This window comes from Urtica dioica, chromosome 1 (assembly GCF_054948205.1).
Source record: "Urtica dioica subsp. dioica isolate 48M chromosome 1, U.dioica_male_clone48M_v1_H2, whole genome shotgun sequence".
NCBI classification, from domain to species: Eukaryota; Viridiplantae; Streptophyta; class Magnoliopsida; order Rosales; family Urticaceae; genus Urtica; species Urtica dioica.
Window position 1 is genome coordinate 3,632,375 of NC_142756.1, and position 12,541 is coordinate 3,644,915.

Here is a 12,541-nt window from a genome sequence, read left to right on the forward strand (position 1 = left end):
ACGAGGATAATGTAAACTAAACTTGAAATAATAAAAAAGAATTACAATTGCAAACAAGCTGCAAAATATAACAAAAGTATTGAAGAGGCATATTGAAACACAAAGTTATACTATTTTTTGTTGCACATAATAAGTTATCTTGATCTAAAGTCCTAAACTAAGTTCAAGGAGAATAAAATGGGAACAGAACCATCCACCAAAACGAATTGTGTTTTTTTCTTGTTTAGCGGAAATGGTGACAAAAATACTCAAAGTTTAGACAAAACACTACTTATATACTGATTCTTTTTTTCTTAGGCAAAAATACTCAAAGTTTCAAATTTAGTTACACGTAAATACTTTGCCGTTAAAATTTCTATTTGAATTTAACGGTTCGAGTAGTAACGGACTCACTATAACGTAACATGTGGTATTTTTGTCAAAGAAAAAAAAACTTTGAGTATATAAGTAGTATTTTGACCAAACATCACCATTTCCCCAACTGTTTATTCGACCCGATTATAAGCCATAAAAACCGATGCCCGTTGAACTTCTTACGCATTGGCAAGGTCGGCAACAGCGGTGAGTCGTGCAGCCGGAGTAACACCGCCAGTGGTCGGCCTGTTCAATAATTTAATCAGAAAAGCCCAAACATTTAACTTCATCCGATTCACAAAGAGTGAAGAAATACTTACAGCCCCACGAAAACCTTGAAGGCGTCGTATATACCCCATTGAGCTCCCGTAAGAGTTCCAATCATGAAGATACGAAGAGGAAGGCCACGCGTACACAGACCCAACAATCCCATCTTCTTTACAGCCTGCTCAGTTTGGCCAAAAAAAAAACCATCATTACATGCGCAGATCAAACACGACGCTGTGATAATGCACTTACATCGCCGACAGTAGCTCCTTTGGCGTTGTTGAGGAAGGACACGAGATTATCGGCCGGATGAGAGACAATGGCACACAACACGCCCGCAATGTATCCGCCCCCAAAGCTCACCCCGAGCTGCACGCCCTTGCTGCACTCTTCCTTCGGAGTCGTCATCCCGTGCTTGTATATCCTCTCCACTATGTTCTCAAACGACGCAAACTTCATCATTGTATCTGCAATACAAAACACGGGTCCGAATAAATGTTCACTAGAACACCCATCAATGTTCCGTAAAGACGAGCCTAATGTTATGCAACTCACATGGTATTTGACGACCCCAGAGTGGACCAATACCCTTGTACAACCTGGGTGAACCAATGGTTAATAATGGATTCAAATGATTAGTAATGGAGTTAGCACGTGATAAAATCTCGAAGTAAGCATAAGTTTGGGTACCCGAGAGCTCCTTCAGACTTGACAAACTTGGGCAGGCCGTCGGAGAGCCCGCGAGCGAATCCCGGCTGAGTTTGAACCCGGACCTTGACCGCCTCTAACGGGCAGAGGGCGACGTCAGCGATGACCTCAGCGGAGGCAGAGCCGGCAAGGTAGATCAAGGTCTTGTACTTGGAAGCGTATTCGGGCCCGGCAAGATCAGAGTAGTACTTCTTGAAGAACTCGTAGAACCCCATCTTGCAAGCACCCTGAGCGCTGTAGCCGAGCAGAGTGGGCGACCATCCTTTGAACAACCCTCTCACGCCCTGTTCCCTCACTAGGACTCCGAAACCCGACGATACGCTTTTGTACTTTGCCGGGTCGATCTGTGACACCAAACAAGGAAAGACAAGGTCGAGCCTTAGCTCTCACATATGCCATACAACATGATATGATGTGAAAGCTTAAAACAAACCTGCATGTTGCACTTCACGAGGTCCAGAGGAGTTACGGCGGTGTGTGTCAGACCGCAGCTGAGGACTCCGCCGGCCGTGCAGGCCGCGTAGTACGCCGGAGAAAACATCTCGATCCTCTTCCCGGCCTCGGCCGGAGATCCCGCCATTACCCGGGACTTGAACGAGGTTTTATCGGAGAAGGCCATCAAGAGAACTGCTGTGTCAAAAGCTATGTATGCATGTATATTTGGTTTGTAACTTATAGATTGGCAATTTGTATACAACAACAAAAAAACTAAGGCAATGGAATGGAGTCAAAGTTGAGACAATTCTAGCTTGGCTGCGTGTGGTAAGTTGATGAAAAGTCAATTTCTTAAAGTTACTTGATACACAAGGAACAGAAAAAGTCTCTCTTTTAGAGTGTTTGACTTGGCTACTAGCATGCGATTGAAATTGAAAGTTACATAGTTGAGAAAAGTAAAACGTATTTTGTATGTGTTACAGGTACAGGCAGGCAAGCAAAGCATGGCAATGTTTGATTGGGCGCCTAAACAAGTATATACTCAAAAGAATCAAATAAATAAAATATGAATACAACAATCAAACAGAAGAGAAGAGAAGAGAAGAGAAGAGAAAAGACTAGAGAAGCCTGAGGTGAGCAGTTTCGTTCAGCTTCTTGATCTGCCACCCGGTCTTCCATGAATGGTGAAGGACCGTGACCGAAGACTCGTCGACGCAGAGCTTGTGGGACATGTGGGGCCCGCATCCGAGAATTCCGGTGAGCAAGCACTTTATGGGCACTGCGTGGCTGAACACTCCGATGACTCGGGTCCCGGCAGCTCCGGCGGAGCCATCGTCGTCGTCGTGGCGGTGGTTGGTGCTCATCAGCTGAAGCCTGCTCTTGCCTGACCTCTTCCTATGCTGATGATGATGATGATGGTGATCCGATCTCCGCGGAAGCGTTCCGTTCACGAACTCGACCATCCGAAACTCGACCTGCCTCAGCGTCTCACCGGAGGGAGCCGAGAAATCCGGCTCCATCAACCTCGCCGCCTCGCCGGAGTACGTCTCCGACCGGTGGCAACCCTCCCACTGCCCCTGGCTCATCTCCGCCAGCGCCTCCGAAACCTGAATATCCTCCTCCGCCAACCGCATTTCCTGGTTCCTCAAATCAGATCAGATCGCGATCGGCGAATCGGAATTGGAATCATCGAATGTGCGATCTGGTTACCTGGCAGACGGAGACGGCCATGGATCTGGCGCGATCCATGGGAGAGGTGTAGACGGCGCTGAATCGGACGCCCTGGGAGTTGAGGAACACGGCGAGGGCTCTGGCCTGGCGTTTTCCGGCGGGGGTTAGGGCGGCGTTGGGGCATCGGCCGCCGATCAAGTCGGGGGTGAGGCTGAGCTGGCACTGGCCCTGGCTGATCAGGAACACCTCCGAGGCTTCGAGCTCCGGCGGCGGCGGAGGGGCGAGGACGTTGTACGGGTCCCACACCTTGATGCGCGGCGTTCCCAGCGATGACAGCTGCGGCGACAGCGGAGAGGCTGACGCGTGGCACGGAAGCATCTCCGGCTCTTGCTGGAGAACCTTCTTCATCGCCACCGCGCTTCCCGACTCTCTCCTCTCTTCTTCTTCTTCTTCTTCTTCTTCAGATGATGAGCTCTCTTCTTCCTCCTCCGCCGCCGATGCACCTACGGACTGAGTCGAACCCATTCTTTCTCTCTCTCTCTCTCTCTCTCTCTCTCTCTCTCTGCTCTTTCCACTTTCTATCGTCATCGCAATCGACAATTACCCACCCGACCCGACCGACATGCACAAATGGGCAGCCCAACTATCTTCGGCCCAGCCCAATGGCTCTTTAATGAACGACACGGTATGAAAGTAAACGTGTAACTTACGTTGAATTCCCTAAATACCTAACATTTGAAATCATTCTCAGAATTCCTCAAAAGCTAAGGTTGTGTTTGGTAGTTAACTCAAAAAGTTTTTTGTTTTCTGTTTTCAAATTTTTGTAGTTGTATTGAAAAATTATTTTGCAGTTGTTTTCAAAAAGCTGTTTGGTACAGTTTTCATTTTTGTTTTTGAGAAATTGAAAAAACTGAGAAAACTGTTTGGTACATGGAAACAATTTCTTAACTCAATTTTTTTAAACTTAAATTTAACTACACAAAATATAAATATGACATTATTGTTTAGATTGAATACAACAAATTTTTTGTCATCATAAATATGAAATCATGCATAATTATTCCACATAGCTTGAGCAATACAATGTGCATGAGAAGTAAGTATTTAGTAATGAATTTTATTGGCAAATAGAGAACATGTACTACGTACTTTATTATTTGGTGGGAAAGTGGATAGAGAAGTTAACCAAATTTATAGAAATAAACCGGCACTCCATTCATTTTCTTCATTGCAAAACATGAACTTGATTAAAGCTAATTAAGAAAATAATAATAATAACAACATTTATCCGCACCTAGTAATATTTTTTTGGTCAACTGACTAATAACTTTAGCAAAAACTTGAAACAAAAAGCATTCATGTCACACAAATACTAGTACTGTCGATAACTTTTAGGTTCCACTAAGTTATATATATATATATATATATATATATATATATATATATATATATATATGAAAAAACAATATCTTGAGGTCCAACGAGGCTCCAAAATCTGACTTTCTCTCCATACAAAGCAATCTAGCAGCCTCATTCCATTCCGCAGTAAAGGAAAACAAAAACAATTTTTGAAAACACCTTTAAACAGTTTTGGCTTTTCTTTGTTATATTTGAAAAACAACTCCAAAACTTTTTTGAAAAAGCAAACGTAAATCACTAACCAAACAGGTATTTGGCTTCTGTTTTCAATTTTTTTACTTTGAAAAGTCAAAAACTCTTTTCAATAGGATAAACAAACACAACCTAAATATCCGGAGTTAGCTAAATATTCCTCAAAAATACTTTTGAGCTTATTGTTAATATCTACTATATAAACTTAAAAACTAATACTTCGTCGTTTGAGTTTGACGAGTCTGAAAATAAAATGTTATGTCGTTATTTTCACATGGTATAATTAACACCCGGATAGCAAAATTGACATAACAAGCGACAAGCGTCAAACAGCAAGCGACAAGCGACAAGCGACAAGCGCCAAACGACAAGCACCAAGCGACAAGCACCAAGCGCAAGCGACAAGGGACAAGCGACAAGGGAAAACCCTCCGCGCCCCCTAGTTCACGTTTCTTGATTCTCAGGTTGAAGAACGCGAAGAACGTGAAGAACACGAAGGCCGACTATACGAAGTGACGAGGAGCCAGAAATCACTTTCCGGCGAGGCAAGGACGACGAGAATAGAAGAACTTCACCACACCTAACCTACGTGCGGTCATAGGGTCCGACCCTAGATCGATCCACGGACGGTTCTGAATGCTAATCCAAAAACGCGATTAACAAACTGTTTTTTTACGCGAATATGGAGACTGTGAAGTAATGGACTAATAAAAGACGCATACAAAAAACGAGAGGGGGAATATTATAAGCAATAAAAATTAAAGTACTCTTAAAAAGAGGTGATGAGGTAAGTTTTATATAAGTGACAATTCTAATAGCTAAGGTTTTTTATTATGCATATAAGTGGGTAAAATTAGTTTATTTGAGAATCTTTGTTGAAGAAAATAGACACAAATTTTAAAAATTAAATAATCAAGCAATTTATTTTTCTCTTAGCATTCATATACAATTGATTTATTTATTAATCATATTTTATTTAAAATAGATCATAAATGAGAAGTATGTTTTCATCACTGCTAAATAATTGTTTCGTCGAGAGCTTTGCCTTGAAAATTTGTTAAAAATACTGGTCTAAACGACGAATTATATGTGTTTTTAGATTTAATAGAAAAAAGATATTTAATTAATCTATTAAAATTGTAACTATTAAGCTATATACAGATTGAAAATTGGACTCGTGTCTAAATTTCTGATTTTTTTTAGTTGTGAGATCATATGGAGGAGTGGCTGAATTATATTAAGGAAAAAAAAAGTTGGTGAAAATAATCAAGAGACAACAACGGATATCGTTTGCAGTTTATGGGGTTTGGTTGTCGCATTTTTGTCTCCACTTCCCCGGATTATAGTAAAGTGATATCATTAGGGAAGTGAGTGAGTGAGTGTAGTTTTGTTTTAATTGAACCAATTATGCGATTTTAAGAATTGATTAATTTATTTTTTTTTAAAGAATTGATTAATTTATTCGAGGCAGCGATGGCCTAATGGTCTATTTGCATGCCATAATTTATGTGTAAAATATGATATCCACCACCACTTGCACCCTCGACCGTGGTCCGTATCCATTTTATCAGCATTATATGGAATTAATAAATACAATTACGTTGCATTAAGTATATATAAAGTTTCGTTTGCATAGTACTGTTAATGAGAATAATACGCTCCACCCCAACTCTGTAACTTCTATATATTTCTACAACATTGATTGGTTGCATTGCAAGTAGTAAAAACTGGGTCCCATGTCTGTTGACTGTGATGATATTCATAAATTTATTTCGAGTTTAAAATAACGGACCGCCAGTATAATTTTCAAAATAATTTGTCTTCATTAAGAATTTGCACGTTGTGGTCAATATCAATACAGATATTGAATATTATTGATCCTATAAATGCGGATCTGTAGTAGTACTTGGCATTTCTATGTTCTTTAGGATAATAAAATATCGCCTAAACCCTAATAATCTGAAAATAAAAAACAGGAATGTCGTAATAAGTTAGATAAATTATGGGGAGCTTATGCTATGTGTTAGTGGAAGCAACTTTTCGAGTACTATAAGCTAGTGGTTTTCCTTTTACGAAAAAAAGAAAAAGAAAAAGAAGAAGATAGTAAATAATAATAAAATAAAAACAAAATAATGTATCCAGGCCATTATATTAAGAGAATCATTGTAATCTATTATCTCTCTCTCTCTCTCTCTCTCTCTCTCCGTGCATGGAATTCGTGCTAGTATCGTCACAGAAAGATCAGCTGTAATATACACTTATATCTAGATCACCGATCATCTTCTTCACCGAGAGTCTATATATAATATGAAGATCAGATCGTTGACAAGGTTCACACACACACACACTATATATACACACACGATATACCCATGCAATTTTATATAATATACTACTTCTATGTATATTCACTGTCTCACACGCATTTATCGATTTAGGGCTGATGAATTATTATTCTTCTGACTAATACTGGTCTTTCATTCTTATTTTTTAGAGAGTTCAAGTCCATAGCCATGAATGGTTATAAGGGTACGAGACTTAACTCGACCAGAGCCTCCGGAAGGTACTTTTTCAATCACACACACACACACACACACACATATATATATATATATATATATATATATATATATATATATATGTTACCGTTTGTTCTTCTTTCTTAATTTTTAATTTGTTAATAATTAAGCAAAAATTAAACCTTTTTAACTTTAAAATACTCGCTTTGGTCTCAAGAGCTAGCACTTAAGAAAGTGAAATTAAAGCGGAGAATAAAAAAAAGGGGGAGATGAGAATGGGATTCGTTTGACTTATACGCAATAAAAAGAGATTTGACTTTAAGCCGGGTGATGATTTAAATTCCTTATGTCATGTCTTGTTGTTGTTGTGTTTATACATATATATATATATATATATATATATATATATATAGGGTAAAGTATAATCCTAAATCAGACAATATGATCAAAGAGAGTATATATATATATATATATATATATATATATATATATATATATATATATATTACTTTACCCGTCTAATCTCCAAATCATATAATTTATTCTACTATATATATAGTTTAATCTGTTTTTAGCTAGACTCTTCTTTCTTGTACAATTTTTTTTTCTTACTGGGACAGAATTTTTTTGTTACTAGTTTTGTTTTTAACTTTGTCTAGACGTTCGAAGCTAGTTTTTCTTGATCAAAAAATTAAAAATAAAATTGACACAAATTACGTATTAATTTGCATTTTAAGTTGACACAAATTGGTCAATATTTTGTAAGCTCATCAATGAATTAGTCAATATTAGATGGTGTAGTTTGATCGAAATTAGCTCGGATTGTTAAAAAGTATATTTTAACAAAGTATATTTTAACAAGAAAACTGTTTTAACTTGGACCATAAATTACAAACTATAAGGAATTAATAATTAGGGCTAGCACGTAACATAAAAACATGAAGAAAGAAAATAAAAAAGAAAAAAAAAACAGCTGGAGACGCATGGCAAATGTACGCGGATGTGACACGTAAACTTGATAGAGAAAGTTGTCGATATTTTAAATTTTGTATCACATGCAATGCCTTGTATAGTATAACTTACACGTTCTCTTTCATACCTTTGCCTGTTTTGTCAACTATCACGCTTGTTAGTTGTCATACTCAAATACCGCCAAAATATATCAGAAAGCCTCTACTTTAGTTTAAACTACTTACGTACATATACTTTAGTGAAACCACTCTTAAGATTGCTAAACTATATAAAAATGTTACAACTTACAATGCAAGGGGAAATTTTTGTGGTCCACTAGGAAAAAAGAAACATTGTTCTTAATTGGACGGTGATAGATCATCGTCTTTGTAAAACATTCGTTACTATCGCATCGCATACTCGTTTTAGGTTTTGATAGGACGTACTGTTTTCATTTTAATATTATTATTCCGTGCCTTGTGTCTTGGGTTTCTTATTTATTATTCACAAGAAGCAAAATATAGTAGAAATTGTTTTTGGTAGCCGTTTTTTGTAATTATTGTTTTTGGCAGCCGTTTTTTGTAGTTTATTACAAAAACAGCATATTTAAAATTTTTTATTACAGACATAGCTGTTACTAAGTTGTAAATAGACATTTTTTTACATATCATCTTTTTGTAAATTATGTGTACTATACTAAAATTAATTTTAAAATAAATCTAGTTATTTATGATTGGAAAAAAGAGTAATTTTTCAAAGATTTAAAGTAGCAATTATTTTTGAAATATCACCCCTAAAAACAGTTAGTTTTGTAATTTCTTATTTAGGCTTGAAGGGAAGGTCGCTCTGATAACCGGTGGTGCAAGTGGGCTTGGGAAAGTCACGGCCCAAGAGTTCATAAAAAACGGGGCCAGAGTCATCATAGCTGACGTGGACACCGAGGTGGGCCCAAGAGCCGCGGAGGAGCTAGGCCCATCGGCCCATTTCGTGACCTGCGACGTGAGAGACGAAGCCCACGTGGCGGAAGCCGTGGAGACGGCGGTGACGCGGCACGGAAAGCTGGACGTGATGTACAACAACGTGGGGATAACCGGTCCGGCGGTGCCACCTGGCATCGCCGAGCTGGACATCGAGGCCTTCGACGCGGTGATGGCGGTCAACGTGAGAGGCACGGTGGCGGGAATCAAGCACGCGGCGAGGGTGATGGTGAAGGCCGGGACGGGCTCGATCCTCTGCACCGCGAGCATAAGCGGGCTCACCGGTGGAGTCGGGCCTCATCCGTACACCGTGTCCAAGTTCGCCGTGGCGGGTATCGTGAGATCGGCCGCAGCGGATCTCTGCAAGAGCGGGGTCCGAATAAACTGCATATCCCCTGGCCCGATCGCCACGCCTCTCACTCTCGGGGAGTTCGCGAAAATTTACAGGGGTGCCACGGAGGAACAGCTGAGGGAGATCCTGAGTGGGGTCGGGGAGTTGAAAGGCGCCACGTGTCATGAGATCGACGTGGCCAACGCGGCCGTTTACTTGGCGTCGGACGAGGCAAAGTTCGTTACGGGTCACAACTTGGTCATTGACGGAGGTTTCACGGCGTTTAAGCATCTTAATTTACCTTCTCCTTCCTCGTTTCTCTGATGGGATGACGTGGTTTTTTTTTTCTAATTCAAAAATGGTATTGCTGTCTGTTTTTTTTTTTTTTTTTTTTTTGCAGGGAATTAATAAATCATAAATGTTGGTGGGTATAGCCAAGGTTTATTTTAAAAAAGAGTGAATGAGAGTTGGCGTTTTCTATTGCAATGGTCACGAGTGTTTGTACTCCATCATTAATAAAAAAAATATTCGTATTTTCGTCCCGAATCCCCAAACATGCATCTATCGATATTTGAATTGAAATTAATGTGTTTATAATAATATATGTTTCATTTCCTTGACAATTATATACATATTTTATGATTTGATCATTAGCCCGCACACTTACGCTACATGTGAATGTGATGTGTCAATTTACAGCTCGTGCCATTAATACCGACAGATCTTACGTATAAAATTACTTTCTTAATTGATATTATTGTATATAGTATACACGCAGATAATTAATATAGAAATCGCACATACTAAAATTAGAAACCTGTTTCTGTATTATATACGACATTTATATACACACATCATCAAACAGGATAAAGACAATCACATTTATATGTAACGACATTTATATATGCAAATTTCCATATAAAATATTGTCGGAGAAGTTGTCAGTAGTGACTATATAGATATATATATATATATATATATATATATATATATATATATATATCGATCAGCAATATCAGTTCTCAGTCGGTCTCCTATTATTTTTGCATGCGCTTGCCACGTTTATTGAATTACGTGAGCACATTAAAAGGATTTAGATAATAAAATTAAACTATGAATCATATATAACATTATTACACTCGCCTACACACAGGAACGGAGGCAAAAAAAGTTCATCAGGGAGACTAATTTTAATATAAAAAATTTTAATATAAAAAATTAGAAGAAACTAATTCGTAAATTTTCAAAATAAAAAAATGTAAATTATTTTTAAAAAACGGCAAAAAAATAAAATAAAAATTTAATAGTCCCAGCATAATTTTTAGGATAAAGACCAAAGATAAACAAATAGTTCTTAAAAACTACTAAGTCCGCAGAAAATTCTCCAATATACTCGGATAAGGTAAACAAGAACGTATTTTTCCGGTTATGAATTGAGTTCTATTGATGTCTGAGCTCTATGAGTTGTGGTTTATGTAATTAGCTTAGCTTAGTCTACGTGTCATCTACGTCGGCAAGTTTGTTACAAAGTTAGTTAAAAAATAAATATATGTAAATATGTAATTTTGCTTTAGTCTCCCCTTTTCTCCTTCTCTCTAATTTTCTCTCCACTTAAATTCGATCTTATCAGAGCGGTAGTTACAGCATTACGGTTTGTTCTTCTCAGCCATCATTAATGTCTTTATTTTATCAGCAACGGACAATTATAAATATATACAAATAAAAAATAAAATCCTCACCACAGTCAGTTTCCAAGGCCGGCTCAAGGGGATGGCAAGATGAGCAATGGCCCAATAAAAGCAAAATCATCCGAAAATTTAACAAATTGAGATATTCATGGAAGATTTAAAATTACTAACTATTCTTAGAATTATCATCATCTTTTTTTTGTTTGATTCACTTACCAAAGAATATAGGAAACTCATAATTTTTCTACATTGACAAATCTCAACAGTAGTGTGCTTTTTATTTTTATTTTATTTTAAACCTAATAGCAAGATTTTCTTTGTCCTATTTATTCACCTATGAAGTATTCAAATCTCACCCAAAAAAAAAGTAATTATAGGGTCAAGAGAGAAGAAGAAAGTGAAGATAAATACAAGAAAGATATATATTTTAAGGGATAGACATAATGGCTGCGTTTGGTTCAGATTAAAAAACCCTGTTTTTGTTTTTAGAAAAAACTAAACTGCTTATCTGGTGTTTGGTAAAACTGTTTTTACAAAAAACTTCAAAAGCGATTTTAGATTTTGTACATGATATTGAAAAGCTAAGATTCTTAGCTTTTAGAAAAAGTGTTTTTAAGTTTGGTATATAAATTACTGTAATATCCTCGTACAAAATATTATTCATATATATGTATATAAGTAAGTATATTAATAATTATTATTTAATTATTTATTTTACTATAATATATTTATTTTAACAAACACTAAATCAGTTTTTGTTAACAGCAACAACTGTTTTATAAACAGTTTACCAAACACCTTGTCAGTTTTTGAAAAAAAAAACAGTTTTTTTAAAAACAAAGCTATGCCAAACGGGCTAGTATTATTTTTCAACTTTTATCACTCTTTAACTCCTAACTCTTTTCCATCTGTTTTGTTAATTAATTTATACTTTGAGGATTTCTGTTTGCGCTTACCCTTATCATAATTTGTGTAGTTGTATCATTTCCGTGGATATTTATTTGATCCCTCAAATATAGATGTATTTATATATTGGTAGTTTCAAATGTAACACATGGGCATGCAATTCTTTCTATTATCGCAACATCCATGATAAATTCATAATACAACAATATAAAAATAAAAAAATAAATCACAATATAGATGATTCAATAATAGCAACGTCAAACCAAAAAAAAAAAAAATTCTAATTGAAATTTGACTCATAAATTGGAATCAAAACAGTTATCAATATTTAGCTAAGAACTGAAACAAAGTGACTTCAAAATTAGGAAGACACAAAATTAGCGATCCATGATAAATCGATATTTTTATTTGCAAATTAACAATCACATTATTCCAAATTAATACGAAAAGACAAAATGTAGTTTTTCAAAACAAAAGCGACGTCAAAAGACTCAAAACCATCATAAAATATAAGTCAAAAAGCCCATTAGGTTTATATTTCCCACTGCCACAACCAGAACAACATCTCGTTTCCCATATTCAGCCGCATAACACAATCTCTCTTCACACATTTCTACTCTATTC

General features: G+C 37.0%; 3 protein-coding genes across 3 annotated transcripts; 1 reads left to right on the top strand and 2 right to left on the bottom strand.

Annotated features, from left to right (window-relative positions):
• Window positions 1-28: 28 nt before the first annotated feature.
• LOC149406472 (mitochondrial phosphate carrier protein 3, mitochondrial-like) lies at window positions 29-2,071 on the bottom strand. Its single transcript, XM_089606852.1, has 6 exons — window positions 1,763-2,071; window positions 1,312-1,673; window positions 1,177-1,220; window positions 874-1,088; window positions 675-799; window positions 29-600 (listed from the first exon to the last, which is right to left on the bottom strand). Exons 1-6 carry the CDS (start codon window positions 1,946-1,948, stop codon window positions 534-536), a joined length of 999 nt encoding a protein of 332 aa, XP_089462978.1. The 5' UTR covers window positions 1,949-2,071; the 3' UTR covers window positions 29-533.
• Window positions 2,072-2,210: 139 nt separating this feature from the next.
• LOC149406473 (uncharacterized) lies at window positions 2,211-3,522 on the bottom strand. Its single transcript, XM_089606842.1, has 2 exons — window positions 2,974-3,522; window positions 2,211-2,900 (listed from the first exon to the last, which is right to left on the bottom strand). The coding sequence occupies exons 1-2, from the start codon at window positions 3,520-3,522 to the stop codon at window positions 2,382-2,384; spliced, it is 1,068 nt and encodes a 355-aa protein (XP_089462968.1). The 3' UTR covers window positions 2,211-2,381.
• A 3,157-nt stretch (window positions 3,523-6,679) lies between these two features.
• Window positions 6,680-9,973, top strand: LOC149406474 (short-chain dehydrogenase reductase 5-like). The gene is made up of 3 exons (XM_089626335.1): window positions 6,680-6,875; window positions 7,040-7,108; window positions 8,843-9,973. Exons 1-3 carry the CDS (start codon window positions 6,853-6,855, stop codon window positions 9,645-9,647), a joined length of 897 nt encoding a protein of 298 aa, XP_089482461.1. The 5' UTR covers window positions 6,680-6,852; the 3' UTR covers window positions 9,648-9,973.
• The last annotated feature ends 2,568 nt before the right edge of the window (window positions 9,974-12,541 follow it).

Excerpts from the sequence above, each read along its gene's own strand:
- LOC149406472 (XM_089606852.1), bottom strand. The coding sequence starts at position 1,948 with ATGGCCTTCTCCGATAAAACCTCGTTCAAGTCCCGGGTAATGGCGGGA. Across the intron at positions 1,674-1,762 it reads TCGTGAAGTGCAACATGCAG|ATCGACCCGGCAAAGTACAA; the intron begins GTTTGTTTTAAG and ends TTGGTGTCACAG. Across the intron at positions 601-674 it reads TTCAAGGTTTTCGTGGGGCT|GCCGACCACTGGCGGTGTTA; the intron begins GTAAGTATTTCT and ends ATTATTGAACAG.
- LOC149406473 (XM_089606842.1), bottom strand. The coding sequence starts at position 3,522 with ATGACGATAGAAAGTGGAAAGAGCAGAGAGAGAGAGAGAGAGAGAGAG. Across the intron at positions 2,901-2,973 it reads TGGCCGTCTCCGTCTGCCAG|GAAATGCGGTTGGCGGAGGA; the intron begins GTAACCAGATCG and ends TTGAGGAACCAG.
- LOC149406474 (XM_089626335.1), top strand. The coding sequence starts at position 6,853 with ATGAAGATCAGATCGTTGACAAG. Across the intron at positions 6,876-7,039 it reads AAGATCAGATCGTTGACAAG|AGAGTTCAAGTCCATAGCCA; the intron begins GTTCACACACAC and ends CTTATTTTTTAG. Across the intron at positions 7,109-8,842 it reads TCGACCAGAGCCTCCGGAAG|GCTTGAAGGGAAGGTCGCTC; the intron begins GTACTTTTTCAA and ends TTTCTTATTTAG.